Genomic DNA, 27,684 nt, shown 5'->3' with positions numbered 1-27,684 from the left:
GTGCACATTTTCTGCCAGTTTATTGTGGAAAAGCAGACCGTGAATACAACACTCTAAAACGTATCACTCAGATCAAGAGTCAAATGAACTTCAAAATGTTCAAAAATCACTACAAGACTAATTGATGTAGGGCTTGTATTGTATTGGCTGAATTTCTTTAAATCGACAATTATGTGAACTGTCTTGTGCAACTGTCTTATTTAAATGCAATTCACTTACCTTAGACAGGACCAAAACTGGAGCTGAGACTGAAACAATGGCCATGTGAATGTGTTTGAGCAGGCATACTCAGGCATGCTCTCCTCTCTTCTTCAGGTTGTTTTCTCCATACAAAAAGAATCAATAGAACGGGCTTGGAACCCCTAACCCTGCCATTTTGACCTGATTTTACTGGCCCACCGATAGAGTAGCCCATTATGGGTGCGTTCATAAATTCACTCTGGCTATCTATTACAATTTCAGAGCACTCTTGTCTGAGTGTGCCAGAACGCAGAATAACTGCTGAATTTACAAACGCTCAACACCCGTTGAATATGGCTGATGCCAGTAAACGTCGGCAAAAAAAGCGTAATTAAATAGTTGCCAGCAGCACAGTAACAGTCACCAACACTCTGGATAACATGAAAACAGCCTAATCAACTCTGCTAGGGTGAGTAAAATGGTCAGCGTGAGGTGTTCTCTCATTTGTTTCCTGGAAGTAGCTAGCAAGCTAGCCAACGTTGGCCAGTTAGCTTGGGTGCTTGACTGCCGTTGTGAGGTCAGAACGCTCAGATCAACCCTACTCCTCGGCTAGAGCGTCCACTGGACGCTCTGAACGCTCCGAGAGCAAAATGCTCTGAATTTCCGAACGGCCAAAGGGCTCTCTGAGCACACCAGAGTGAATTTACAAACACACCCTATGAGTCATAATACCCATTAAACCTAGCGGTCAAACAGGGAGATGGTCCCAATTGTTTTTCCACCATTTTCCCCGTAGGGAATTTTAGAAACACTTAAGATAAGGGCTGTGTTTCATGTGGGCTTACCCTGGGGTGACATTTTAATAACCAAGTAAATCTCTGTAGGAGATATTAATATATTCACCTTTATTTACCCCCCAACAATGAAATGCTAATTAGCTGCTAATATGGCTATCATGAAGAACTACAAATGCACTGATGATCTGGGCAAGACTGCCGAATCGAGGCAAAGGTAAGAATCTCTGAATTAACTACCTAATGTTAGCTAAATCTAGTAATTATTAAATTGGCTACATTTATTTAAATAGACAAATCTGTGTACTGTCCTGTTTAAATTGACACAATACCTGTTAGCAAAGGTGTCAGCTAGAGATGATGTGCAGGAGCTTGCAGGGATTTGTAGTTTTGCATGATGTCTAGTTTGATGCTAATTAGCACTTTCGATTCTGAGAGTAAATAGAGCGGAATATATTGATAAAAGTCACCTTGTCCGAGAGAGATTTACATGGTTATCAAAACATCACGCCAGGGTAAACCTACACAAAACACAGCCCTTATTTTAAGTGTTTCTAAAATCCCCTATGGGAAAAATGAATGGTGGAAAAACGATTGGAACCATTTCCCTGTTTGACCACTAGGTTTTATGAGAGTTATGACACCTCCACTGTGAGGCTCTATTATGGCATAATAGACTTGAATGGGGATGCCTGTTCTTTCCGTTATATTTCTATGGTTTGCCCACTGACGCTCCCCTGGTGCTGTGACAGGGTGCCTTGCAATGTCTCTCTGAGTCTGAGGGGACCATGCCCAGGCCAGTGCCCCAGCTGGCACCTCTACCAGGGGCAGGGGCCTGAGAAGGAGGGCACACCTTAACTAATCATTTCACATCTGAAAAACTCTACCTGTGTTCTTATTGATCAAGTACAAATCGTACCTCCCTGTTTCAAAACGTTGTTTGCCTCCTTAACAGGCCCCTGGTCGTTACCCTCCTCTCCTGTGACAGTCTCCATTAATACCCATCCTCCTCTGCCAGCAAACTCTGTGAATAGGAGCAGAGAGAGGAGAGAGAGAAGGTTGGCACCAGGAGAGAAGCATCATTAATACATAGCTAGCTACAACCACTTATGGACAGGTTTGCTAAGCTTTTGCTAACATTGTTTTGCTCAAAAAAACACAACATCCACTGTAGAAAAATTCAATAAAATAATCTATATCCAAACGTGTATATTTCTTTAACTTTGTGTGATTTATTAGTGTACTTATCTGTCTTGAAATGTGATGATAATTTCTCAACAGACTAACAGCATTATATTGTGTGTACAATATCAGATCTTATATATTTTGATTGCATTTAATTGTTGTCATCCTCAACTAAATAGAGTAATAAACTGTTACATTGTTAGCAAATAGTTCTGTTAGGCAAGTAAAATTCCCTATTTTTTTGTATCACTCAATTATTTTGCTCTCCTCAGTGCACTCCTTTGATCCTCAAAGGAGCCAACTGGATATCAAATAGGAATGAAACAAGTTGAATGTAGACACTCACTACTGTATAACACTCTGGATAAGAGTGTCTGTTAAATGAGAAATGTAACAATGTCAATGGGTATCAAATAGTCATACTTGCGGATGAATTTATAGTGGCATCCATTTCATTATATCCTATTTTCATATGAATATGACAGACAAAGTATAGTGGGAAATACCGTGGTTATTGCAGGTATGTTGATGACATGTTATGATATTTTAGTGAATACAACAAATACAACCCAAAGACCAATTAGACTTCACATAGGGCTATTATTATTGTTAATTTAATATACAAATGTAATCTTGTCACTTTTCAGGTCATGCTTTTCAATCGTCTAACCGGAGGCGAATATTATTTGATATAACCTAACAGTTCTGTATTGTTTACAGTGCCAAAATGTCCATTGGAAAAAATGTTACGCATCAATGGGTTTATTCAAACGAAAAACACTTACTTCTACACTTTATTCAAACGAAAAACACTTACTTTTGAGGACACTAATCGCCTTATTCTGAACAAGATTATAGTATGTGTACACTTATTTCTAATTCAATGACAGAGACCATCGTGTGAGAGGTTACGTTCGAAATGTAATACGGGAAAGTGCTTTTCTTGTCGATAAATTAAAGTATGACTGAAATAAGTAGTTTTCCCCGGACCTCAGGTAATTTCATATCGCCTCTGTATATATTACGATTCAATGTTTTCTGTTGCATGAATTGAACATTTAATTTTGAAGCACTGTCAACAAGTTCAACTCTGTTAAGTAAACACGAATTTGACAGTAGCCTATGGTAGAGAGCAATAAGGCGAAAAATGTGGTTATTTTCAAGGGAACTGAATGCATGTGAAACATAATAGCCTATCACATCAAATTGATCAAGGCTGTTATAGAGTTACGATCCTAAACATAAATTGATCTGCTATATACGCATGTATGTTGTCAGTTTGGTTGTTATTCCATCAATACGACATTAGCTTATCGTTTCTCTCTTAGCTATTTGAGCTAAGACAATTGAACAAACCAAAATGGTTAGTCTATAGCAGTGGTTCCCAACCAGCGGTACTAAGGCCCCTGGGGCTACTTGGCCTATCCACAAGGTTGATCCACATGGGGTACTTGAGAAGTCTACTGCATGAGGGGGTACTTCAGGGGTACTCCGGGGAGAGCTAAATGCAGTTGGTGGTACAGTAACCGAAAAAGTCTGGGCACCACTGGTTTATAGGGCTAGGCTATATTGTCTACCTTCCACTTCTGAAGTCGGTCAGAGAACTTCCAACACCTAGGCTATAATCTCCCATTTATTTCTGTTGTGACTATTTTCCGGTTTATTTTAACTGCAGATGCAACAATTACATGAAGCTTGCTACTGAAGTTAATTATATACCTTTCCCTATCTAGTAGGTAGACCTACTTGTAGCCTACATCAGTATCGACCCACATGGATTTAAATGTTTTCTTAATTTTCTTAGATACATAAAATACACTTTACAGGTAACTTGCATGTGTCCTATATCTCTAACTCTTAACAATGTTCGAGTACAGCAGCTTTGGTTACAAGTTGTGAATCAGTAGCATTATGACCTTAACGCGGTTATAACACATATATCTAGTAAAGACTTCCATTACATCAGTTTATCGACACAAAGAGAAAGCATTGCAACACAAATTCAAAGGTGCGTGCAAATCACTGTTATAACACTATTGTCAAATAAATCACTGTTATAACACTATTGTCAAATAAATCACTGTTATAACACTATTGTCAAATAAATCACTGTTATAACACTATTGTCAAATAAATCACTGTTATAACACTATTGTCAAATAAATCACTGTTATAACACTATTGTCAAATAAATCACTGTTATAACACTATTGTCAAATAAATCACTGTTATAACACTATTGTCAAATAAATCACTGTTATAACACTATTGTCAAATAAATCACTGTTATAACACTATTGTCAAATAAATCACTGTTATAACACTATTGTCAAAGTTTAACACGAACGAACTGGTGGATCATTTCTAGGCTATAATGCGTGGTATAAATACTTGATGGATTTAGTAGCCATGTTATTCTATCAGGTTGCTATCAGCAGCATCCTACAACTGCCATCTCAGAGGTATGTTGAGGGTATTTAAAAATATATATATATTTTAAATGTAAGTCACTGTTATCAGTGAAACTATCAATTAAGGTCCATTCAATGTCACTCGACCGAAACCATGATATGGAAGTTTCATTGAATCAAATCAAATCAAATTGTATTAGTCACATGCGCCGAATACAACAGGTGTAGTAGACCTTACAGTGAAATGCTTACTTACGAGCCCCTAACCAACAATGCAGTTTTAAAAAAAATACTGATAAGAATAAGAAATAAAAGTAACAAGTAATTGTGTGTACAATTGCATGATATGCTTAAAGATGGTAAGTAATTTAGTGATTTTGGTCTATATCTTTTCAGAAATCAATGTAGGCCAAACAAATACGTCTTTATGCTATTTTGCACTCAAGTAAGATCCTGCTAGCGCAAAAACGTGTTCACTTGTGACCTGGCCCATTACGCATGTGTAAAGCGCGCTGCATTGAAGGTAAGGGGGTTAATGATATATGCCAGGGTCACGGACGGGGTTGTAATTGAATAAGCATCCCACATGCTGCACCGCTCCGGTGGCTCTGAGGTCAGGCCTCGCTGATCAAAGGTAGGGAATCCGGAGACGAGAGGGCCGGCAGCGGGAAGGGAAATTCCCGAAGCTGCATGGAGTATTGTGTGCTTTCAACCTGTGCTTTCAACCTGTGTTGCCAGAAGCAGAAAATAAACAAAAACTCAATTCACTCTCAACCACATAGGGTTGGGGAGTAACGGATTACATGTCATCCGTTATATGTAAGGGATTACAAAAACCGGTAACTGTAATCCGTTACGTTACTTGCTAAAATATAAGCGAAAAAACTTTGACACTTCTGTGTTTTCTCAGAGACATTAAAATCAGCGTTGAAAAGGGGCGGAAGTTTACATTTGTTCCACCTGAGCGAGTCAGACCACTATGACGACACACCAAATGTGTTTGATGGATAGCGGGAAAGGAGCAGGAATAGGCTTTTGTAGGCTACAGTCCAAGCTATGTCTTCCAATGGTGCGACTGCTGTCGGCATCCAAAGATTAACCACTTTGAATAAAGTTTGGAGGTAAGGATGACAGCAGTGGTGTAGTCTACGGCGATACGGATATCACTTATTATTGATATTTTCATAGCGCATTGATGTGAATCACATTGATGCTCTCTCATTTAGCTATTTGCGCCTTACGTATTGTGGATGGCTGTTCACAAATCTAAATGTGTATTTGAACCCAATAATGGTTGAATTCAAATCAGTTTAAGCTGCCTATCAATCATTGTTTTTGAAACCAGTGGACAGCCAGTGAAACATGCGCTCTTGCAACAGCTGCATAGTGCGGATCCCAGCCTATTGCAAAATCTAATTCATGCTGATATTTTTTTTATATCCATAAGCCTAATAGACACATGCTCAAACTCACACACTTTTGGTAGACTTACAGGGACAGTTTGTAGTTGCTTCATCCATTTGTGGACTTATAAATTATATATATATATATATATATATCCATTGATTATTGAAGAATATAACTTATAAATGTCTCATGAGCTTAGTTCAACTTTCACACTCCATGAGAATCCCCAAAAAAGCTTGTTTTTCTCCAATATTTGTAAATCGGTTACATTTCTCCAGGCCCATCTCTCAGCTTTTTACCAAAACAGAGGCGGGGAATGGCCCATCTCTCAGCTTTTTACCAAAACAGAGGCGGGGAATCCATTTTGTTATTGTTTCCTCTGTGATTTGCACTTTAAAGAGCTGCATATTATCAAGATATCAAAGTGTTGACTACAAAAAGGAAACAATAGGCATATAGCAATGTTCATTTTTCACATGTAAATAGCACTTTTCACTAGTGATCAAATCATGCCATTCCATGAGCGCAGCATTTATTTTTTTTACCCCGAATCAATGAGCCCAATCAGTCCTCCACGACAACATAAACAACAGAGTAGGGCTGGCTAATAAGTCCTTAGTTTTGGGGTTGTGCTCAGGTAAAACAAATTGGCTAATTTATATTTCAATATTTCCAAGTCCCATTCCTGAAGATCAAGGGGTATAACATTTATTAGAATGACTGGAATTCTGATAGACTTTGGTTTTTAATGTAAAGATATTAGTTAATCATATATGCAGTAGAAAGCGATGGGTTAGAAGAATCATACATAACCAACCCATAAAGTGTAATTTGACATCCATATATGGCCAGCTATGTAAACTTTAACATTTATCCGGCCATAGATGTCGTTCAATTGGTAACATACATTTTTTGTCTTCTTCTAATGCCTCTTAAGGGGAAAGTAATATAAAAGTAACTCAATGTATTCAGATTACTGAGTTTGGGTAATCCAAAAGTCACGTTACTGATTACAATTTTGGACAGGTAAGTAACTGTAACTGTAACTGTAACATATTACATTTAGGAAGTAACCTACCCAACCCTCCAACCACAGACAATGACAATGCAGGTAAATGTTGGTGGGAAGATTGTTTTGTCAAAAACTATAGACCCGTTGTCATTACATAGTATGACAACGACGGTGTAATATGATGTAATATGTGTAAACACGCGCCCGCACGTGTACACACACACACACACACACACACACACACACACACACACACACACACACACACACACACACACACACACACACACACACACACACACACACACACACATATCTTTGAATCACAGTCAAATGAACTTGGACAAAGGGAAACAACAGTGAACAACACAGAGAACATGGAGTGTTTTGGTTTAGTGGAGTAGCAAGGAGACTGGAGAGCAGCATTAATTAAGGGTGTTCCGTGGGGTCATTTTAGCGCCCCCACCTGTTGCTACCTGCGAAAGGTAGGCTGTCACCACATAGAATTAGGAACTAGAATTAGCTATATTAGCTGTCAATTTCTCCAGACAAACGCTTCAAGCATTCGAGTTGTGCGTCAGAGACAAAAGGCTATACAATTCGCTAAATAAGAATTTAACGTAGATTTTCAAGCATGAAACAGATTTCCAATTCATGAACCTGGGCTATTTTACAAATAACATCCTTTTAACCTATTATTACTAAAGTCGACTTTCAAGGTGATAGCTGCACATGAAAATAACATAAGTCGAATCACATTTGTTGATCAATAAGCAATTACCAGTTTTGGATTTTGTCACAACAGTCTTTTTGCCCTCCACTTTTACAAAACGTGTTATATGAACAATAAGTGTTAAACGGATGTTTGACTCAATCTGTGTGTGTGGGGGGGTTGTCTGCCAAAGTGTTAGTGGGGCTGTTTTGGTGGTGCCAAGGGTCGAGAAGAGCATTAGGGGCTTCCATTCGTTGAACCCTCCGAGCCCTGTTGGGTTGTTGGTTGTGAGGGGCGGGGCGGGGGGTTGAGGAGCGCCTATTCGGCTACCAGCGCTCATTGTGAGAATTGTTATTTTTCATCAATCAGTCGCAATTTGTCCAAGCGGACAGGACAGCCCACCGGCAGCCCTGCTGACTCGGGTCAATGAGACAACACGAGCACGAAGACGAGCAAATTGCACAAAGTTCGCAGAGGGCGGGAAAGAGGGATTAAAACCCGGCTTTAATGAGTGAGAGAAGAAAAAATGGAGAGAAAATTAAATAGGCCGCGTGTGTGTGTGTGTGTGTGTGTGTGTGTGTGTGTGTGTGTGTGTGTGTGTGTGTGTGTTTGTGTGTGTGTGGTGAGAGCGAGAGAGCGCGCTAGAGGGGGCGGAGAAGTGTAGTAAGCGAGAATGAAAGAGAGATGGGGAATAGGAGGGTGAGGGGGTTGGTGGTAGCCTGGCTGAAGGAGGCGCTGGGTATACATGTGACAAGGGGAAATATGAGGGACTTTGACAGGTCTTAAACGGTCTGGCGCCAAGGCCTCAGTCTACCGGCTAAATATAGCAGGAGAGATGATGCAGAGAGATGGGAAGAAAATATTAAAGGAAAAAATTAACAATTTAGCGAGAGTAGCCTAAAGAATAACAATAACCATACTAAATTACAGACAAATACGGCTGTAATAGTTACAATAGTTTCCCGTTATTTCGTAATTAGACTTTTCCCGCAGCATATCAGTAACACGCTGGTCACCACACCCTGAAGGTGCACTGTTCTTTCTGCACATTTTCACCCAAAGCTTGCATTTAAACAAATTATATTAGGGCTTAATGCAAAATCATGTCTGTTCCTTTGGGGTTATAACCTTTTACATAGGAAATGATCTCAAGGTGTGGCGAGCAGATATCTTGTCACGCACAGGAGCGAGCATAAAGACATAAATGGCCTATTTCTAAAGGACTATGTTCGACATTTAACAGAAATATGCTGAATATGTTCGTTATTGCCACATGTTCGTTATCTGCTTTAACAGGTAGTAGGATATAATGGGGAACGCTTCTGGTATGAACGAGATTAAAAATCATCAGTAATAACACCATATCACTTGATGATTGCTTTTTTCCATTAGAATGTATTCACACCCTTGCCTTTTTCCACATTGTTGTGTTAAGAGTGAGATTAAAATTGATTTAATTGTCAATTTTGGTCAATGCCCTACACAAAATAATCTGTATAATTCTAACATTTATAAAATATTCATACAAATTATAACTCTAATATGCCTTGATTAGATAAGTATTCACCCCCCTGAGACAATACATGTTAGAATCACCTTTGGCAGTGATTACAGCTTTGATGCTTCTTGGGTTAGTCTCTAAGAGCTTTGCACACCTGGATTGTACAATATTTGCCCATTAATTATTATTTGTATAATTCTTCAAGCTCTGTCAAATTGGTTGTTGATCATTGCTAGAAAGCCATTTTTAAGTCTTGCTATAGATTTTCAAGCCGATTTAAGTCTAAACTGGAACTAGGCCACTCAGGAACATTCGATGTCGTCTTAGTAAGCAACTCCAGTGTAGATTTGGCCTTGTGATTAGAGATATTTAGTCTGTTGCACAACTGAATACATTCAACTGAAGTGTGCCTTCTGCATTTAACTCAACCCCTCTGAATCAGAGAAGTGCGGGGACTGCCTTATCGACGTCCATGTCATCACCCGGGATAAGTTGTTGTTCGGGGTTAACTTCCTTGCTCAAGGGCAGGACAGCAGATTTTTCCACCTTGCCAGCTCAGGGATTCAAACCAGCGACCTTTTGGTTACTGGTCCAACGCTCTTAACCACTTGGCTACCTGCCACCATCATTGTCCTGTTGAAATGTGATTTTGTCTCTGTGTCTGTTGGAAAGAAGACTGAACCAGGGTTTCCTCTAGTATTTTGCTTGTGCTTAGCTGTATTCTGTTTATTTTTATCCTAAAAAACTCCCTAGTCCTGCCGATGAAAAGCATACCCATAACATGATTCAGCCACCACCATGGTTGAAAATATGAAGACTGGTACTCAGTGATGTGTTGTTGGATTTTCCCCAAACATAACATTTTGTATTCAGGGAAAAAAGTTTATTTCTTTGCCACATTTTTTGCAATATTACTTCTGTGCCCTGTTGCAAACAGGATGCATGTTTTTCAAATGTTCTGTACATGCTTCCTTCTTTACACTCTGTCATTGTGGAGTAACTACAATGTTGTTGATCCATCCTCAGTTTTCCCTTATGGTGAAATCCCTGAGCAGTTTCCTTCCTCTCAGGCAACTGAGTTAGGAAGAAACGCCTGTATCTTTGTAGTAACTGTGTGCATTGATACACCATCCAAAGTGTAATTAATAACTTCATGATGCTCAAAGGGATAGTCAATGTCTGCTTTTTTAAAACTTTTACCCATCTACCAATCGGTGCCCTTCTTTGCAGACATTGAAAAACCTCCCTGGTCTTTGTGGTTGAATCTGTGCTGGAAATTCACTACTCAGGGGTAGTCATTCAACAATTCTGTAACCACTGTTATTGAACACATAATGAGTCCATATATCTTGTGATTTGTTAAGCACATTTTTACTCCTGAACTTATGTAGGCTTCCCATAACGAATGGGTTGAATACTTACTGACTCAAGACATTTCAGCTTTTCATTTTTTGTTAATTTCGAACATTTTCTTCAAACAACTTAATTCCACTTTCGCTTTATGGGGTATTGTGTGTAGATCAGTGATACCAAATCTCAATTTAATCATTTTTTATTCAGGTTGTAACACAACGAAATATTGAAAACGTAGGGGTGACTTTCTGAAGGCACTTCATGGAGGGTGTGTACACAGAGCAAATACATGCAGCGTAATTGCAAACCCGTTGTTGATGTAATTAGTTGTTTAAGTATATTCATAGAAAACCATTAACATTCTCCATGTGGTGCTGATCTTTTCCCGCTCAGAATGTTTTTTCTCCCTAACTTGAACCTGAGTAAGTAGGCTAAGCTTTAACGACGAGTCTTCTATATAGTCTAGCAGCAGTTAGCGTCTGTTAGAATGCACTTAATTTCACTGACTAGGCTACTGACTGACTCAGTCGACCACGAGTTGAATGTATAGCCTATAAAGGACGAAAACCATGACAGACAAGTACAAAGACTGACCAGGTTTTTTTTTAAAGGAAGCATAGCGCTTTAAAGATGTGAGATTGATAAAAATAAATTATCCTTAATTCAAACTAAATCAAATAGATCTAAAATAGGCTTAACGATAAATACCACTGAAACTGTAGCCCTATACATAATATATTCCCTATCTGTAATTTCAAAGGTTTAATAAGAACATTGTTATCACAAAACTAAATGATGTTACATGCTCGGCCTAATGAGCTCGAAAATTAGTAGCCAAATGTTATATCCTTATCCATTATGCATAATTGACCACCCTTAACCTATTATAACAACAATAATTCTACAGGGTTTCAACAACTTTCATTATTCTGATTATATTCTTCATAATTGAAACGAAATAAAGAATCACAATTTACCTGATTGCTTTAAGTTTAGGCCACAACATAAAGATTCCAATTAAGTTATGCAGAATAATTTATTCAGATCAAGACTGATGAAGGCCTGCCTACACGTTTTATTCTGCTCGCTGTGATCACAAAATGTATTGACAACAAGGCCTAAATAAATTCACTACAATTTTGAGCACGGCTGGTGTGATAAGTTTATAAAACCATTTACAGAATGTCTCTCAGATTTAAAAAAAAACAAAAAAAATGGTATTGGAAGCAAAATGAGTTTTGTAATAAATGGACATTCGTTTGCACAGTGCACAGAGACGTCAGTCGTGTTTTAATAGGGTAGGTCTGCAAAAACAAGTGATCAATGTCCCGAAAATATTCCACTGACTCTGGATTTTGCTGAGATTTTCACGTTCAGATATAAGCAACAAGTGTCTCACCTCTTACCACCAAGGAACATGCTACAGGGTGGGTAATATTGTATTTTCCCATTAGTGATACATGACTAATCACATCATATGAATAAGGGCTGGAATAAGATAGTAAAATGCACTAGAACAGAGCACCAAACAAGGTCAATAGCTATTGCACTTTATACCATTCAAAATGTGTGAAACTCTCAAAAGTAGGCTACTTTTAAGCATAGATTACGTTTAATGTCATTCCGTTTTTTTTAATCTAATTTAAATCCTTCAAGCTCTCAACATGCACTTCGAAAGGAATGTGTAATATTCTTTTGACACCAATGTCAATGGAGATGTGCGAACACTGTTAAGGAAGAAATGTAAGACCTACACAAAACACCGATTCAACCGGAAATATAATGGTTAATCGGAAATGTGTGGTTTGTATCTGACGAATTTATTCGGAAGGATTATTCGTTTTTGTTTCAGTTTTTATGTCGAAGTGACGATGTTCTGGATTGAGCTAGAGCAGAACCGGTTCTACTTGTATGCGTCGGATCAACTTCTGGGCAGACTGTTCCGTGTATATCCACATTTTCACATTTTGATGCAAAGTAATAATCATTCCGAAAGTGCATTCTCAGCCCCTAAACGCAAAGCATAAACCGCAGCTTTGGTGTGGATAGCAAGGGGGATTGGACGGCGCTCGCTGGTAGGAGTTTAGGGTAAATATGAAGTGACAAGAGTCTGCTCTTATTGTGGTGCGTCAGCCGACTGGCGCCAAACGGCTCTTTAACCAACCGAATCCATGTTAATCAAGCCTAGGGTCCACAGAATGGATTTCTTAAAGGTACAACAGAGCAGTACCGAGACCGAGTTTCTGGTCGGGTCTCCGTAGGGTTCGTTGCAAAGGTCTGAAGTGTGTAATGTACGTGTATGTGGTTTGACACATACCAACAAACAGCCCAGGCGAGTCCGGACACTGTTGCTCCCTCACGCTCAGAAGAGCCCATGACAATGTATTATAAATCATATCATTGCTGTGTCAGTTAATGCTGAAAATGAGAGCGAAGAAGATCATATTAGAATTAAAGGAATAGCCTACGTCTATACAGTATAGTATCGGAGAGCTATTGATAGGCTACTATTCCTGGTTTTATTATTTTCACTATTTAGGATATAAGGCAATCAAATAAAGTGAATATACAATAATTCACTTTGCGTAGGTTATAACGTGTGCATTAATAATTTATTTTGTGAAGGGGACATAGGTTACACGTCAGAAAAACAATATATATTTACTTTCTGTAAGGCTATAAGCAAGCACTTACCGCGTTTTATCTGTCAATTTTGCTCTCGAAATTCATTCATTCATCTGTTTTCTTTTCTTCATGCTTCGATGCAGCATCTGGTCCTGCGCTTTTCGAATGACCCGGGGCTGTTTTTAAAGTGGCAATGTCCGGTTTATTAGTCGCTGTCCTTGCGGTGAAGCGTTCACAAAACAGCAGCGAGTCACGGAAATCGACAGCCCTAGAATATAATTACTAAATCGAGTCCGATAGCCTACCATTCAGGTACGGGAGGCTGTGGACTCTCTTACCGTCTCAGCGTAGTCTATCTAAGTCTATCATTACGCACAAGCAGTGATGGAACTGTATGTTATTATGGCCAAACCAAGATAAACACTTAAACAGATAAAACTGCACGCGGAATTCTAAACAAACGAAACTAGATAGAATGGCTATGAGGTAAAAAATATGACGAGGACCTAAACTGATAATATAATCTTAACATGGAATGGAACCACAACGAATCTATTTGGAATCTTCTTCATACTTTAACAAATCAATCACCGGTATAGCCTACTAACATTATTTAGCCTACCTATAGGCTATCATGAAAGCGACTACAGAGCAATAAACGTAGGCTATCTATTCGGGCACCGGTTCTGGGCTGGAGTTATGCACCTCATCGAAAGTATGAAGCGCAAGCCGACCGGGGTGATGCCTCCACCGGTCAAGAATTGAGGGCTGACCCGGTGTTTGGCTTGGAGATGGGGGTGGGATTTCCCGAGCTTTCCTGTCATTGGTTAATATTTTATTCTGTTGACATGTTTTCTTACTGCTAATGCTTCCGACACCTTATTGTCCACCCCCCTCTCTTCGAGTCTGGCAGGAGCTGTCAAAACCACGCCTATAGAGGCCCACAATTGGTCCAGAAAGCGTAAAATCAGCAATCAAAGGGGCTTGGTTCATTAGTGTTGGGATCGAGGCAGGAAGAACATGTGAGATAGTCACAGTTCTTCAGTGAACAGGGCAAGACCATTTCAACTCCGTGTCCGTGTGGAATGATTGCTTCAGCCTTCAGAGAGGCACATCTTATTTTTCTCAAAGCGACTGGTCGAGAGAAAGAAGGAAACCCCGATTCTGCTCTCAAAGCGTAGTTGCTTCACTATCTTTGACTGATATTGTTACTGCACTTCGTGGAGGTACCAGCAACGGGAGTTTACGTGTAGTATAGGCTAGTTCCTATCAATTCAGTTTTTTTCTGCTAATAACCGTCTATAACCCGTCTATTCATAGCCTATCTGGCTCAGTATTCGACATTACTTCTGTATACTTCTCTTACAGAAATAACAATACATTATTCTGGAAATTGTCCTACTGTTTTTGCCGAGGGGGGAGAATCGCACTGTATATCATAATTTCACTTCGATATTTTGGATGCACCGATGAGAGATCCAGTTTTCACAGGGACTGCCATGGCTTATCACCCTTTCCACGCTCACCGGCCGACCGACTTCTCCATGTCAGCTTTCCTAGCGGCCGCGCAGCCTTCCTTCTTCCCGACGCTCACTCTGCCTCACGCGGCTCTTACTAAGCCCATGTCGGACCACCTCGTTGGAGCCGCGGAGGCAGGGCTCCACCCGGCTCTCAGCCACCACCACCAGGCGGCTCATCTCCGCAGCCTGAAGAGCCTGGAGCCCGAGGAAGAGGTGGAGGACGACCCTAAAGTCACACTGGAGGCCAAGGACCTATGGGACCAGTTTCACAAAATAGGAACAGAGATGGTTATTACCAAATCTGGAAGGTGAGAGTGCGCTCTGATAATTATTGCCAGCGAGGTTGACTACAGCGTCATGGTTGTTCTCTGTCCATCAATGGCGATTATAGCATGTACATCTTGGTGGGACAAATATTGTCCAGACTGTATAGGCTTTGTGTTCAGATGTGCCTTGTGTTCAGATTTATTCTGTAACGCCTCAGAAAGATAATGGTGAAAGCAAGAGGGTTCGAAAGAGGTAGTTACATTTAGGATTACAGCGAAACAATATTACAGGGCCTGCTGTAGGCTAGACTGGCGCTATGTGATGCTGTTATTCTTTGTAGATTATTGTCTGTTCTTTAACGTATAGGCCTAGTTTATTATCGAAATAAATTAATTATTTAACTTAAAAGTGATAAATACAATCACAGCGTACTATTGTGACCTGACTTATAGCATTTTATTTAGTTTCGATGGTACGATTGTTATAATCAAGTTTGGAGCGTCTTTGACAGCGTCTCCTCCAGACGCTATCAGAGACCGCAAAGGATCAATATTTGCTGTATTTAGAAAATGTTGAATGCATTAAAGACGAGCCGTTTTGAGTTTAGTTTAGGTTAGTAGTCTTGCCAGAGAGGAAAAAAACCCTCCCCTGGCTTTAGTCAGCAAAACTATACCAGCATATGGATCAAACTGCATTCTGTCATGACAGTTGAGCTTCTGGATTTTGTAAACAGACTGACAGACTGGAAAAAGAGGATTGTGATTTAACCTAAGTGATAGTGTCATGTCATAAATATATTTCACCTGACTGATTACAGACGAATTCCTAAAATAGTATATTATAATATAAATATTATAATCATCAAATAAATACAGAATACTTTTAAGTAGGTTATTAGGCCGATAACTTATTCGTTTTATTTCCTACAACTATCATGGTATTTTCAAAGTTGCATGTACATAATTCGATTGAATGATTTTATTATAAAGAACAGTTCTGTCAATTAATATGACTTTATAATTTGCCTATATCGATTAAATAGATTAGCATTTTCCCTGGACACAGAGGAGAGAGCGACTCGCCTAATGACATCTTAATACAATGTTATTGCCAGATTTTTGTGTCTTGTCTGACAACATGAAATGTCATATGTTTATGAATAAGCCTACATGCAGTTAATTCCACGCATATTTGTCTGTCTTCCAGGAGAATGTTTCCTCCGTTTAAAGTCAGAATAAATGGGCTTGATAAAAAAGCCAAGTATATTCTATTGATGGATATAGTTGCTGCCGACGACTGCCGCTACAAGTTCCACAATTCTCGCTGGATGGTAGCGGGAAAGGCCGATCCGGAGATGCCCAAAAGAATGTACATTCACCCGGATAGCCCGGCTACGGGAGAGCAGTGGATGGCCAAGCCTGTTGCTTTTCATAAACTGAAGCTGACCAACAATATATCGGACAAGCATGGATTTGTAAGTACTGTATGTTGACTTTTATTCACATTTAAACACGCAAATGTATTTGTGATTAATAATTAATACATGACACACATTTTATACAGCAGATGTTTTAGGTTATGGAGTAACAGTGTATTTAAAGACAGATACTGTTGGATTTTATGAGCGAGATATGTCTATATTTCTTGGATACTCTTATTCTATTTGCAACATTATTTTAGTAGGCCTAATGTATTGGCACTGCATTTTCCCCAATATGTATGGCTTAGTATTGCCACGCTGTTGCCACTGTCGACATGCAGGAAGGACATGCCCCCACTGTTCAATGTCGACATAGGCCTGTTTCCAAATATGATCTCCCAATATATTATTGTCTAAAGCTTCATAAAAGTAGACTATAAATCTAATATCACGAATGCTCTTGTTGTTGGTAGATATAGTAGGTTAATAATATAACGCATTTACACATTTATAAAACTAAATTTTACACGATTGAGGAAGAGGATTGTAGAGGGATTATGAGAGTCAGAAATCTGGTCAAGGAAACTGGGTAGAGTGGAAATAGGTTTGATTGCTTTATTCTGACCTAGCCTCACTGTCTTGAGCCAGCTTGAGCAGCTTGGAATAAAAACAATGTGTGGATGTAGCCTGTACTCGAACTCGAAGGCCGATCATGTTTCGCAGTTGGTCCCTGAAGTGCTGTTTGTAGCCTACTGTAAAAAATAAACCGCGGAGAAGAGGAGAATTATGGATGCCTCAGAAAGTCGGCTAGAGAGAAGCTGCAGTGTTACAGCGTGTGTTTGTTCAATGCTCATAAACCTATGTGCAAACAAACCGACTGTAAACAAATTTAACATTTACATGCCAGACGCATCCAGACGTTTTTGCAAAATGTTGCAGACAGTGTTTTAATAGATCTAGGCCTACATTTGACCATATGCTATCCAACCTGTATCTTTAATTATCCAGTCAGTGTGTACAGGCCTACATGTTGTAGTATTTAATGAATGTATAGAATATACATGTGTTATAAATGTTATCAGATACCCAGTAGGTTAGCCAGCACATGTGATAATGCCAATATTACATGGAATGTTTATCTTTAGTATTGTTTTCTATCTCGATCTGTGTTGACCAAAGGTGTGTTCTCTTGCATTCTAAGAATACGCAGTAGGCCCAATTCTGAATAGACCTACTTATTGGTATGAATGATAATCTTTATAAGAAATAATAATAACATATATTAATTTAATGTGATGTACATGATTGTATTGTATTACTCACGTATGGGCCTAAGAGTGACTTTGAGATAGGCCTAGCATCAGATGGTGTCGATGAAATGATAATAATTATTTTTTTCCCTTTCCTCCACAGACGATTCTTAATTCCATGCACAAATACCAGCCCAGGTTTCATATCGTGAGGGCCAACGACATCCTGAAGCTCCCCTACAGCACGTTTAGGACATACGTGTTCCCAGAGACAGACTTCATCGCTGTCACAGCTTATCAAAACGACAAGGTAAGCAATACAGTAGCCTACACAATACAGTACAATAAAGTGGAATTTAACACAGGCTACATTAATGTTAGAGTCCGTGAAATAACCTTGCCATGTGAGGTTGGGCCTGTATTCACATACATGCCACGATTTTATATCAGCAAAATGTTAATCTGAGGTTCAATTTCGTTTTTGTTTTGTTTGTTTTTATGCTGTTAAAAGTTGGCTCATTTGTGGAATTCGATGGCCTCACTCGTTTGTACAACCTTGTTGCATTTAATTATCTTTTTTGACGAATTTAGTCCGAAGTTTTACAGTGAACCCATTTCTGCAGGGTTTTTAATCTGTAGGACTAAATGCACCTGCCCAATCAAACCGCATGTTGGTCGTCATTGTCAAATGTTATGGTTAACCTTACGTAACCAGTTTAGCCTACAATTGCAGGCATATATTTGCCTAGTAAAATACGTATTTGAAAAAGTTGTCTCGCTGTTGTCTTTCCGTCTATGGGCTATGGACTATGGACGAGTTGCTGCTGTTGACTAAAGGCTACAATTCCATTCAAATCTAATTAGATAGCGCATCTTTGGACACGGACACCATTTGGTTAAAGACGGATATCTCATGGTTCTTCGGGGTGTCAGTAATTCCTAGATTTGATGTATTGAGTATTTATTTTAGTTGCAGTCTAAAATTATCTAGCTCCCTGCGACCCCCTCTCTTCTCCCCCTCCTTGAGTCTAATTGGCGTCCGTGTCAGAGGGGCCTGTGGTGGTCTTGTTGCTATCGTAAAGTTTATGGCAAAAAATCACAATCGATTAGAAGGCACTAGCCTCGCCAGTTTGTCCGCGAGCTACACAGTGTCAGAGGCTGCCTGCGCAATCAAAGCGTGACAGACGGGGAACTGCGATTCCCTGATTGGTCGATTCGCGAATTCCTCAAGAGTTCCATACAAGATGAGGAGGGGGCAAACAGGACAAACCAAGCAGCGTGCACAGCGGTTCCAGTGACGGGGGTGGCTCCAAAGCCCATGCAGTATTTGTTCCATACAAGCCTTGCATGAAGTAGCAATGAACCAAACCACATAATTAATTATGGATAAGATAGTCAGTCATCTGTTCAAGTCGCCCCCACTCAGCTATCCGAAAAAAATGGATGGAGAAACAATGTTTCTCATGGGGGTCGTGAGAATAACGCCTCGTCATTAATCCTCCATTAATAATGCAACATCTACCGGGGCTTCCTTTCAACAGAGTGAGTTCTGTTCGGTGTGTTTAACGGGACACTATGTGTGTGGGAGAAATATATCAGAATAAATTATGTTGAGAAAAACACGTGACCATATATATAGGTCAATTCATTATTAGGCCTGTACCTATAGGCCGAGTTAAGGCCTACTACTACTACTACTACTACTACTACTACTACCCCAGCACTGTTTAATATATTTTATCCATTTCCTGTCCTCAGATAACACAGCTGAAGATTGATAATAACCCTTTTGCCAAAGGATTCAGAGACACCGGAAATGGAAGAAGAGAGAAAAGGTAAGCATAGGCTATGTCGATTCGCCCATCACATTGTGTAGTCTAGCCTACTTCTATATAAATTATATTTATCATAATACGATCATATGCATAGGACATATGTTATGCATGTTTTAGCCATGCCCCAACGTTATTCAATTTCAACTGTTTATTAGTTAACAAAATAAAAATGACAAAATGCATGCTTTTCTCAACTCTGATGTAGGCTTATCATTGAATGTAGGTCGGCCCACAGCTGCCCTGATGTCATGTTAATGGTGTATGGATGCCTTACTTGAATACATGTACCCACTATTATTAAAAGGGAACCGTTCAACTCTAGGAAACAGTTGACCCTTCCCTCTCTGCGGATGTATGAAGACCAATGCAAAGCAGACCGAGACGGGGGCGACTCTGATGCCTCCTCTAGTGAACCAACAACCGGCAGAGATGGTGCACACTCTCCAATCGGACCTGGATCCAGCCCGCTTAGGTTCAGTCGAATCAGCCCAGGTAAGATAAATTATATTTAACCTAAATCTCAATTCGTTTGATAGGCTTAAACATAATAATGCCATTGTGGCCAATGGCATTTAGACTTACGGTGGCTGACATAAGTCGATAATAGGCCAAATCCTCTAGTAATTTAGCCTATTAAGAGAATAGGTTATAGGCCTATACCCACATTGTGCATTGCAACAGTATACGGTTTGTGTCCACTTCATTTCATGTATTATGTCCAAATAATATACATTTTAAATTTACAGAATAGAAATCTATGTGCAATTTACCAAGAAAATACAGTGTTATAGTACATTTTCTAATTACAAAATGTACTTTGAATGTTTTCAGCAGCTCCTGCTCTTCAGATTTAAAGTGTTACTTTGTGACAGGCTATTTGTTCAACTCACTTATTATAGAAATATTAAAAACTGTTTCGTCTTGTAATGCATAGACTTAATCAGGCTATTTTTGACCATCGAAAAACAGCAACTGCTGTCCGCTCAACTTTCGATTCATAACTGAAGTCTATTTACTCTGAGGAAACAAAGAGAGTTGGCCTCCTAAAAATACAACATAAAGCCCCATGTTAACGCTCCGAGTCAAACTCTTGGGCTGACATGTAGGAAGGAAACGGTTAACAAGGCATGTTGACACTAAATCATGACTGTACAATTAAAATCATCACGTGTGGGTGTGCTTGTGAATGTTTTAACCACTGCCGTTTCAACTGATATTTTACTTTCCATTATTTAAAAAATTGTTTCAATTAAGTCTGAGCATGACATGGCATTTTGTCAGTTATTTTACATTTAAGCCTACAAAACTTACAGCCAATTCTGACTACAACTTTTTTTTATTATTACAGATGATAAAGCCTGTACTGACAGTGAGCAAGAACTTGATCATCGGGATGAGCGTTGTACCGCATCGAACAGCCCTGAACCGGAGCCGCCCTCTCCCTTCAGGTGCGAGGAGCGGGTTAAGGAAAAGCCGAGTCTGGAAAAGAAAGACGACTTTCCGGACTCAAGAAAGTCGAGCGACTCCATATTCAGTATTAGGAACATTGAGAAAGGAGACAAAACGGAGAACAGGCACAGGAAAGACACTACAGATTCTTCAAAAAAGGACACCGCAGACAGCGGCGGGATAAGCGCAACCAAAGAAAGTTTCTCCCCGCTCATGGTTCAAACAGAGAGCCCCTCACACTTCAGCGCGAGCCACCTGCAGAGTCTGGCCCTGTCTGGCTTGCACAGCCAGCAGTTTTTTAATCCAATGAACGCCGGACAAATGCTATTTCACCCTGGACAGTTCGCTATGGGCCCAGGTGCGTTTTCTGCCATGAGCATGGGACATCTATTGGCCTCGGTATCCGGGGCAAGTGGTATGGAAAACGGCAGCCTCTCCGCACAGGGCACCGGGGGCGCGCCGAACCCTTTCCCCTTCCATCTATCGCAGCACATGCTCGCCTCTCAGGTAAGGGCGACTTTAATTCTACACGGTAACAAATTGTTTGTTTGAACTCAGTGATCACTTATAGCCCTTTATGCTCGTTTGATGGCGCCAACACCGTTGGGGACATTATTATTTAGCACTAGAATAGACGTTGACTAACAAAGCACGAGTCTTACAAGTAAACTAAAGTATGTGCAAACGTAGTGCCTAAAGTCCACTGTAGACGCCTTGTATTGTACATGTGACTGGCCATATTTAGCAGGCCCAATCTCGGCATAACTAAAAATGCGCAGCATGTTGTTGAGTTATCAGGTCACTGCCACTAGGATTAGGGAGTCCTGGGGCTCTTGCACACTTACCGCAGTGAGAGGATACATGCTGCCAGAAGAGCGACCAAAACATGTCTAGGCCTATATTATTATTATTATTATTATTATTATTGTTATTTTGAACAACAGTTCTGTTAATGGTGTTTCAAAGCAGTCTGATAATTGTTTTAAAAGAACATGCTTTAGAAGACCACCCATAAATCAACCACTCATAAGGGAATGTGTGGGAGTAAAAACGAGAGGCCTGGCTTTTATTTACCTCCCTTTGGAATGCGAATAAGCATTCTCCTTTTTAACATCCCATCCATATAACATTCATTATTCTAAAGGGTTCTTTAACATCGTAGAAGACGAATTCCTTGTAGGTTTAATTATTGAAGTGAACTAGCTATTCAGGCCGTGCGTAATTTGGTCGTTGAGCTGGCTCCCCAAGGTTCAGTAAGCCTAGTCATTTGAGTAGGCTACATCGTGGTCTGAATATATCACTATCACGGTCCCAGTACTAACTGCCATTTTCTCCTGTCTGATTTCAGGGCATTTCCATGCCGACCTTTGGAGGCCTGTTCCCGTACCCGTACACCTACATGGCTGCCGCTGCAGCCGCGGCCTCCGCCATGCCCGCTAGCACTACAGCCAGTTCGCTCTCGAGAAATCCCTTCCTCACCAGCTCCCGCCCCCGGCTCCGGTTCAACCCTTATCAGCTCCCCGTGTCTATGGCTCAAAGCACAAGTCTATTCACCACCGGCCTGCCAGGCGGCCTAAACCCCAGCTCCGAGTCGTCCAAATCGGGCAGCAGGGAGACGAGTCCCGTGCCTGAGCTCCACAACCACAAAGCGGGGTCGAGTCATAGGACCAGCTCCCCCAAATCGATGAAGGACTCTATCAATGAGCTCCAAAACATCCAGAGACTAGTGAGCGGCCTGGAGAGCCAGAGAGAGACGTACCCCCCGAGAGACTCTCCTAAGTGATCTCACTCAGAGGACTTTATGAGACATTTTGTACAGCACATTATGCGAGGAAATGTCAATACAGGCCTACCTTTTCGCGCGCCTGGACTGAGAAAAGAGGCAGGGAATGAAGGAGAGAGAACCAGCGTCGTCACTTACTGTTTCTGTGTGGGGTACGCTTTCAATATTATAGGAAACTGAAGCATCGAAATAATATGAAAACCAAAAGTGGGCACTGAATTTTTAGGCGTCTGGCTAAAACTTGAGCACACTAAGAGGATACCTCAAGGAGGAAAACCTACTAACAACATTCTTCATGTAGAACATATTGACGTTAAACGACAGTGGCAACGTCGTGTCATTGTTTTTAAGGACTGAAGAGAGAACAGTTTCAAACTATAATCAATAGACGTGCTTTTTTTTAATGATGAGAGCACTACAGCAGCATAACTGAATGAACACTGGTGTGCGTTTTGCCCGCATTATGGAGAAGGTGCAACCTGTAAAACGACAGGAAAACAAGCTACATCCCAAAAGTTTTTAAAACGTAGGCTATTATTTCAAAAGGGATGCATAAAATGAACGTTCCGTGAAAAATAATTGATAGAAGAACGCTTAGGCCTATCGTTTCTGCCAGATGTTTTTGTTTGAATTATTTATGTAATAAAATAAAATAAATTCTGTAAATAAGCTATAAAGGAATCCAAGAATATGCAATTGGTATTAATTTATTTAAGACTGTACATTGACGTGTATATAATATTTAGAGTTTAACTCGTGGCTTTTGATTCTTTTTTATTTTACATGAACGTATTCTGAAAATGAAAGCTATTAGGCGCTTGTTGGTTTGAACCAGAACGTTTTTATCTGTAATGCATAGCTGATTATCTGCCTGTGACACATGAAGGAAACTAACATGTGTGCCATGTTTATCTCTGTCTGCAAAAACTAATATCAGCAAAGAGAGAAAGAGAGATAGATAGAGAGAAAGCTGCCTATTTGTCACATTACCTGACTATTATCTGCAGGAGAGGCAGAGATGTAGGAAAACCTCAGGTCATTTCACTCCAACACAGGAGAGGATGATAACAGTTCTCTTTAAATGGGGCATAATGCATATCTATCTATATATATAAATATATTTAAAATTGAAAGCGTATCTCGCTTATGCTGGTTGTGATTTTTTGTTGAATTATCTCACAATTTCAATAAAAAAAAACAATGTGTTAAAGTTGTGTTCACTCATATTTTGTACCTATTGGATACAGTTAAAGTATCTTTGAAATTCATAATAATAATAATTTAAATAAATTATTAATAATGTATATATGCTAGCTATTTTTATAATTATAGCTTAATTATGATTATTATTATCTCCCAACATCAGATGAATGAGGCCTCTAAATGAATGATAATACCCCTTACAAATTGAAATAAGACCAAAGTAGTAATCTTAGTGTATGGTGCCCCCTGTCGGCAGTATATTTGAGGATAAAATTCAAGTTTTTCAGCCCAGTATTTCTCTAGTTCTTTATCAGTGATGATTGTGTAACAAATTCAAACGAAATATTACATTATATCATATTGAAAAGGCAAATCGATGTATTGTATATTTCTGTTCATAGGAGCAATGTAGAATGTATAACTGTCATTAGTTCCAAATAATTGTATTCTCATAACTATTAGGCCTATAAGGCCTATAATTGTCATATTTACATTGCGATGCCGTTGAATAGAGGAGCGTGAGTGATGACATGCAAGGCATTTATTTTTAAACTGAGCTACTGTTAGTGTTTATATAAGTGTTTCCTGTAGTATTGTCTGTATTCTACTATTAATAGAACAGAATAGTAATATAGGAGTATTTAAAGGAGGGCGAGACACTGAACTTCCGTCTCCCCCTCTCCACTTCAACCGCACATATCCTCTGCACGTTCAATAGCACTTGGCCTATAGACGCAGTTAACTGTTTGAGTGAATGGGAAAAACTGTATGACACACATAGGGTAGTCCATAGGTCTACTCAAATCAACAAGAATTGACTTTTAAGGAGGGTCAAATGAATAATACTTTTCCTTAAGAAATTTGCCACAAATTCAATTAAACAGTAGCGCCCAACATGTCATAGGACTTATACGCTTTTTTTGTTGTTGACGAATGGCTTACAGAAACTGAAGGCATAACTTTCCAAAAATTACGCAAATATTGTGTTCACATGAGCTAGTACAGATGAACACTTTGTTATTGTATGGACATATTTTATGCGTGAGAGAGATGCCTTGGTTGGGGACAAATTGTCCCGTATCACCGTGAAAGGGTTAATTAAGCTCCACAGCTCAGGCTGGGAAGTGGGAGGATGGGTGCTTGGACGCCTAGTCCCTTTGGCAGCAGACAGCCCTTTGTCCAGCAACCGGCGCCTGTCGCCTGCCTACCGGCCACACAGCCTCCCCACACCCGCGCACAATGGCAGCGGGAGCAGGGGGAGATCCCGCCAGCCACGGTTCTTCTAATTAGAGCACCCCTTCTTGTTTCTTTTCTTTTCTTTCTGCAGCAATAATCACAAAACTCTCATTCTATTATGGGGCCATTGTTGCCCACTCTGTTATCTTCAATTAAAAGAGTGAGCTACTCGACCTCGCACTCTCGGATAACAAACTATTTGTCTAAAGCAATCAGTCAATGACTGATCAATAGGCTCCTTTAGCAGACTCATGGATCGCAACTAATGATTGGTGACAGTTCGGGGTAAAAAGGCCAAGACTATTCACAACTTTGTTCACTGATCAGTGTAGGCTACTATTTTTTTTAAATTGTTTCTACAAAATACATGAACGGAATCTCTACCGGGCCTGGAGGAACAAAATCAAGTAATATGTGTGCACGAGTTAATTAAAAGTGTGTGCATGATTCAAAAGAGCACAAGAGAAGCCTAAACCAGATAACTCAAAATCTCTTGCTCATCTTAATTAGGTTACAATTATTTATATGGTTATATACGGTTATTCATGTAATGTTTTTGTTTTGTAAAAAAAAAACAGCTACAGTAATTGAATATTCTGTTTTGACCACATTTTCACATGCATTCCCATGGGTATGAAAAATGGTCATTCTTCCTTATCTCAACCAACCAACCCAGCATGACTCACGATGAGTAGGCTACAGACTCCTTTCACTAAAATCAGGGCCAGACAATGACATGATGATGCTAATCTGTTTGTCCATCACAGTTGAGATATGTGTTCTGTGTGCTTCTGTAGATTCACTGATGTTTACCCACAGGCGGCTGGTGGCACCTTAATTGGGGAGGACAGGCTCATAGTAATGGCTGGAACAGAATAAATTGAATGGTATCCAGCACATCAAACGCATGGTTTCCATGTTTTTAGGGGACTGGTCACAAAGTAACATGTTCAGGCTTTTGCATAATTCTGAAAAGATTGTTTGAGTTAGATTAATAATATTTTTATACAAACAACTGTAACTACAAGGTGCATGTGTAAACAACAGGCCATAGATATAGAGGACTACTCTTTGTATCTGTGCCATTATCGACAGCATGGACAGCACCATTTTAAAGTAATACATCTTCTTTTGCTGATTGCTCCCAACTCAACTTTCCACAACTGATATAATCTGAATTATATTATGTTACAGAACTAGTAGCCTATTCACTTATAGCCAGTGATGATTAGCTGATGATTTTCTGGTGATTAGCGGTCTGTTACACAGACAACAGACAAGTTATTGGTTAACTTGCAAAAGTAAACTTAAACAATCTTATCGAGATTCCAGTTTAAATGAAGTACACAAGCTGGTAATTATCTTGGGGGCAAGAGGAGTCCCTCCTCCATCCTATCTCGTGCCCCATGCCTTGGCTATCTCAGAACGTGAGCTGGGTGAGAACACGGACAACCCACCACTGGGGGAGTGGAGACAGATCTCCTGGCGGAGATAACCAGCAAGGAAGCAGATATCAGCCCAGAATAGACCGGCAAGGAGTGAGGGAGATGTAAGCTACTAAACATTTCCTTGGAAGCTCTCACCTGCTCTGCGGTCTGAAAAGACACATGCCTGAAAAGACACCTTTCACTCCATATATATATATACACACACAGTACCAGTCAACATTTGGGACACGCATTCTCTCAACCAGCTTCATGAGGTAGTCACCTGGAATGCATTTCAGTTGTTGTTAAAAGTGTGGCCTTGTTAAAAGTTAATTTGTGGACTTTCTTACCTTAATAATGTGTTTGAGTCAATCAGTTGTGTTGTGACAAGGTAGGGGTGGTATACAGAAGATAGCCCTATTTGGTCAAATACCAAGTCCATATTAGGACCTCTCTCCGGTCAGGAGACTGAAGTAGCACCTCATGGCAGAGGTGTAATTCCCATTCTGTGACTCATGGGATGTGGTATTTTGTATTGACCAGGGACAGCTCAAATAAGCAAAGACAAATGACATTCCATCATTACTTTAAGAAATCACTGTCAGTCAATCCGGAAAATTTCAAGGACATTGACATTTTCTTCAAGTGCAGTCACAAAAACCATCAAGCGCTATGATGAAACTGGCTCTCATGAGGACCACCAAAGGAAAGGAAGACCCAGAGTTACCTCTGCTGCAGAGGATAAGTTCATTAGCGTTAACTGCACCTCTGATTGCAGCCCAAATAAATGCTTCACAGAGTTCAAGTAACAGACACATCTCAACATCAACTGTTCAAAAGAGACTGCGTGAATCAGTCCTTCATGGTCAAATTGCTGCAAAGAAACCACTACTAATGAACACCAATAAGAAATAGAGACTTGCTTGGGCCAAGAAACACGAGCAATGGATATTAGGCTGGTGGAAATCTGACCTTTGGTTTTATTTTTGGTTCTGACAGCAGTGTCTTTGTGAGACGCAGAGTAGGTGAACGGATGATCTCCACATTTGTGGTTCCAACCGTGAAGCATGGAGGAGCAGGTGTGATGGTGTGAGGTGGTGACACTGTCTGTGAT

The 27,684-nt window shown here is 39.9% G+C and overlaps 1 protein-coding gene and 1 long non-coding RNA gene across 5 annotated transcripts; one reads left to right on the top strand and one right to left on the bottom strand.

Annotated features, from left to right (window-relative positions):
• Positions 1–3: 3 nt before the first annotated feature.
• On the bottom strand, positions 4–13,942 carry LOC110503842 (uncharacterized). Its single transcript, XR_002470527.3, has 3 exons — positions 13,250–13,942; positions 12,873–12,973; positions 4–1,998 (listed from the first exon to the last, which is right to left on the bottom strand). It is a non-coding gene; the product is annotated as an uncharacterized LOC110503842 (long non-coding RNA).
• LOC110503841 (T-box transcription factor TBX2b) lies at positions 13,931–23,914 on the top strand. Of its 4 annotated transcripts, none has more exons than XM_021582399.3 (7): positions 13,931–15,008; positions 16,174–16,441; positions 17,801–17,947; positions 19,396–19,472; positions 19,795–19,964; positions 20,821–21,428; positions 22,270–23,914. In XM_021582399.3, the coding sequence occupies exons 1-7, from the start codon at positions 14,650–14,652 to the stop codon at positions 22,702–22,704; spliced, it is 2,064 nt and encodes a 687-aa protein (XP_021438074.2). In that variant the 5' UTR covers positions 13,931–14,649; the 3' UTR covers positions 22,705–23,914. The 4 variants fall into 4 exon arrangements, with proteins under 4 accessions (XP_021438074.2, XP_021438072.2, XP_021438073.2 ...); XM_021582397.3 differs by having other exon boundaries at positions 19,777–19,964; XM_021582398.3 differs by having other exon boundaries at positions 16,174–16,450.
• Positions 23,915–27,684: the final 3,770 nt, after the last annotated feature.

This window comes from Oncorhynchus mykiss, chromosome 24 (genome assembly GCF_057628025.1).
Source record: "Oncorhynchus mykiss isolate SJ-2025 chromosome 24, ASM5762802v1, whole genome shotgun sequence".
Classification (NCBI taxonomy): domain Eukaryota; kingdom Metazoa; phylum Chordata; class Actinopteri; order Salmoniformes; family Salmonidae; genus Oncorhynchus; species Oncorhynchus mykiss.
The sequence above is the reverse complement of the archived record's forward strand: the minus strand, read 5'-3'. Positions and strand labels throughout refer to the sequence as shown.

What these genes read in the sequence shown, in the direction of transcription:
- LOC110503841 (XM_021582396.3), top strand. Translation starts at nt 14,650, where the DNA reads ATGAGAGATCCAGTTTTCACAGGGACTGCCATGGCTTATCACCCTTTC. An exon ending in CAGCTTATCAAAACGACAAG is followed by an intron (nt 17,948 to 19,395) that starts GTAAGCAATACA and finishes TCCTGTCCTCAG; the next exon opens with ATAACACAGCTGAAGATTGA. An exon ending in AATGGAAGAAGAGAGAAAAG is followed by an intron (nt 19,473 to 19,776) that starts GTAAGCATAGGC and finishes TATTATTAAAAG; the next exon opens with GGAACCGTTCAACTCTAGGA.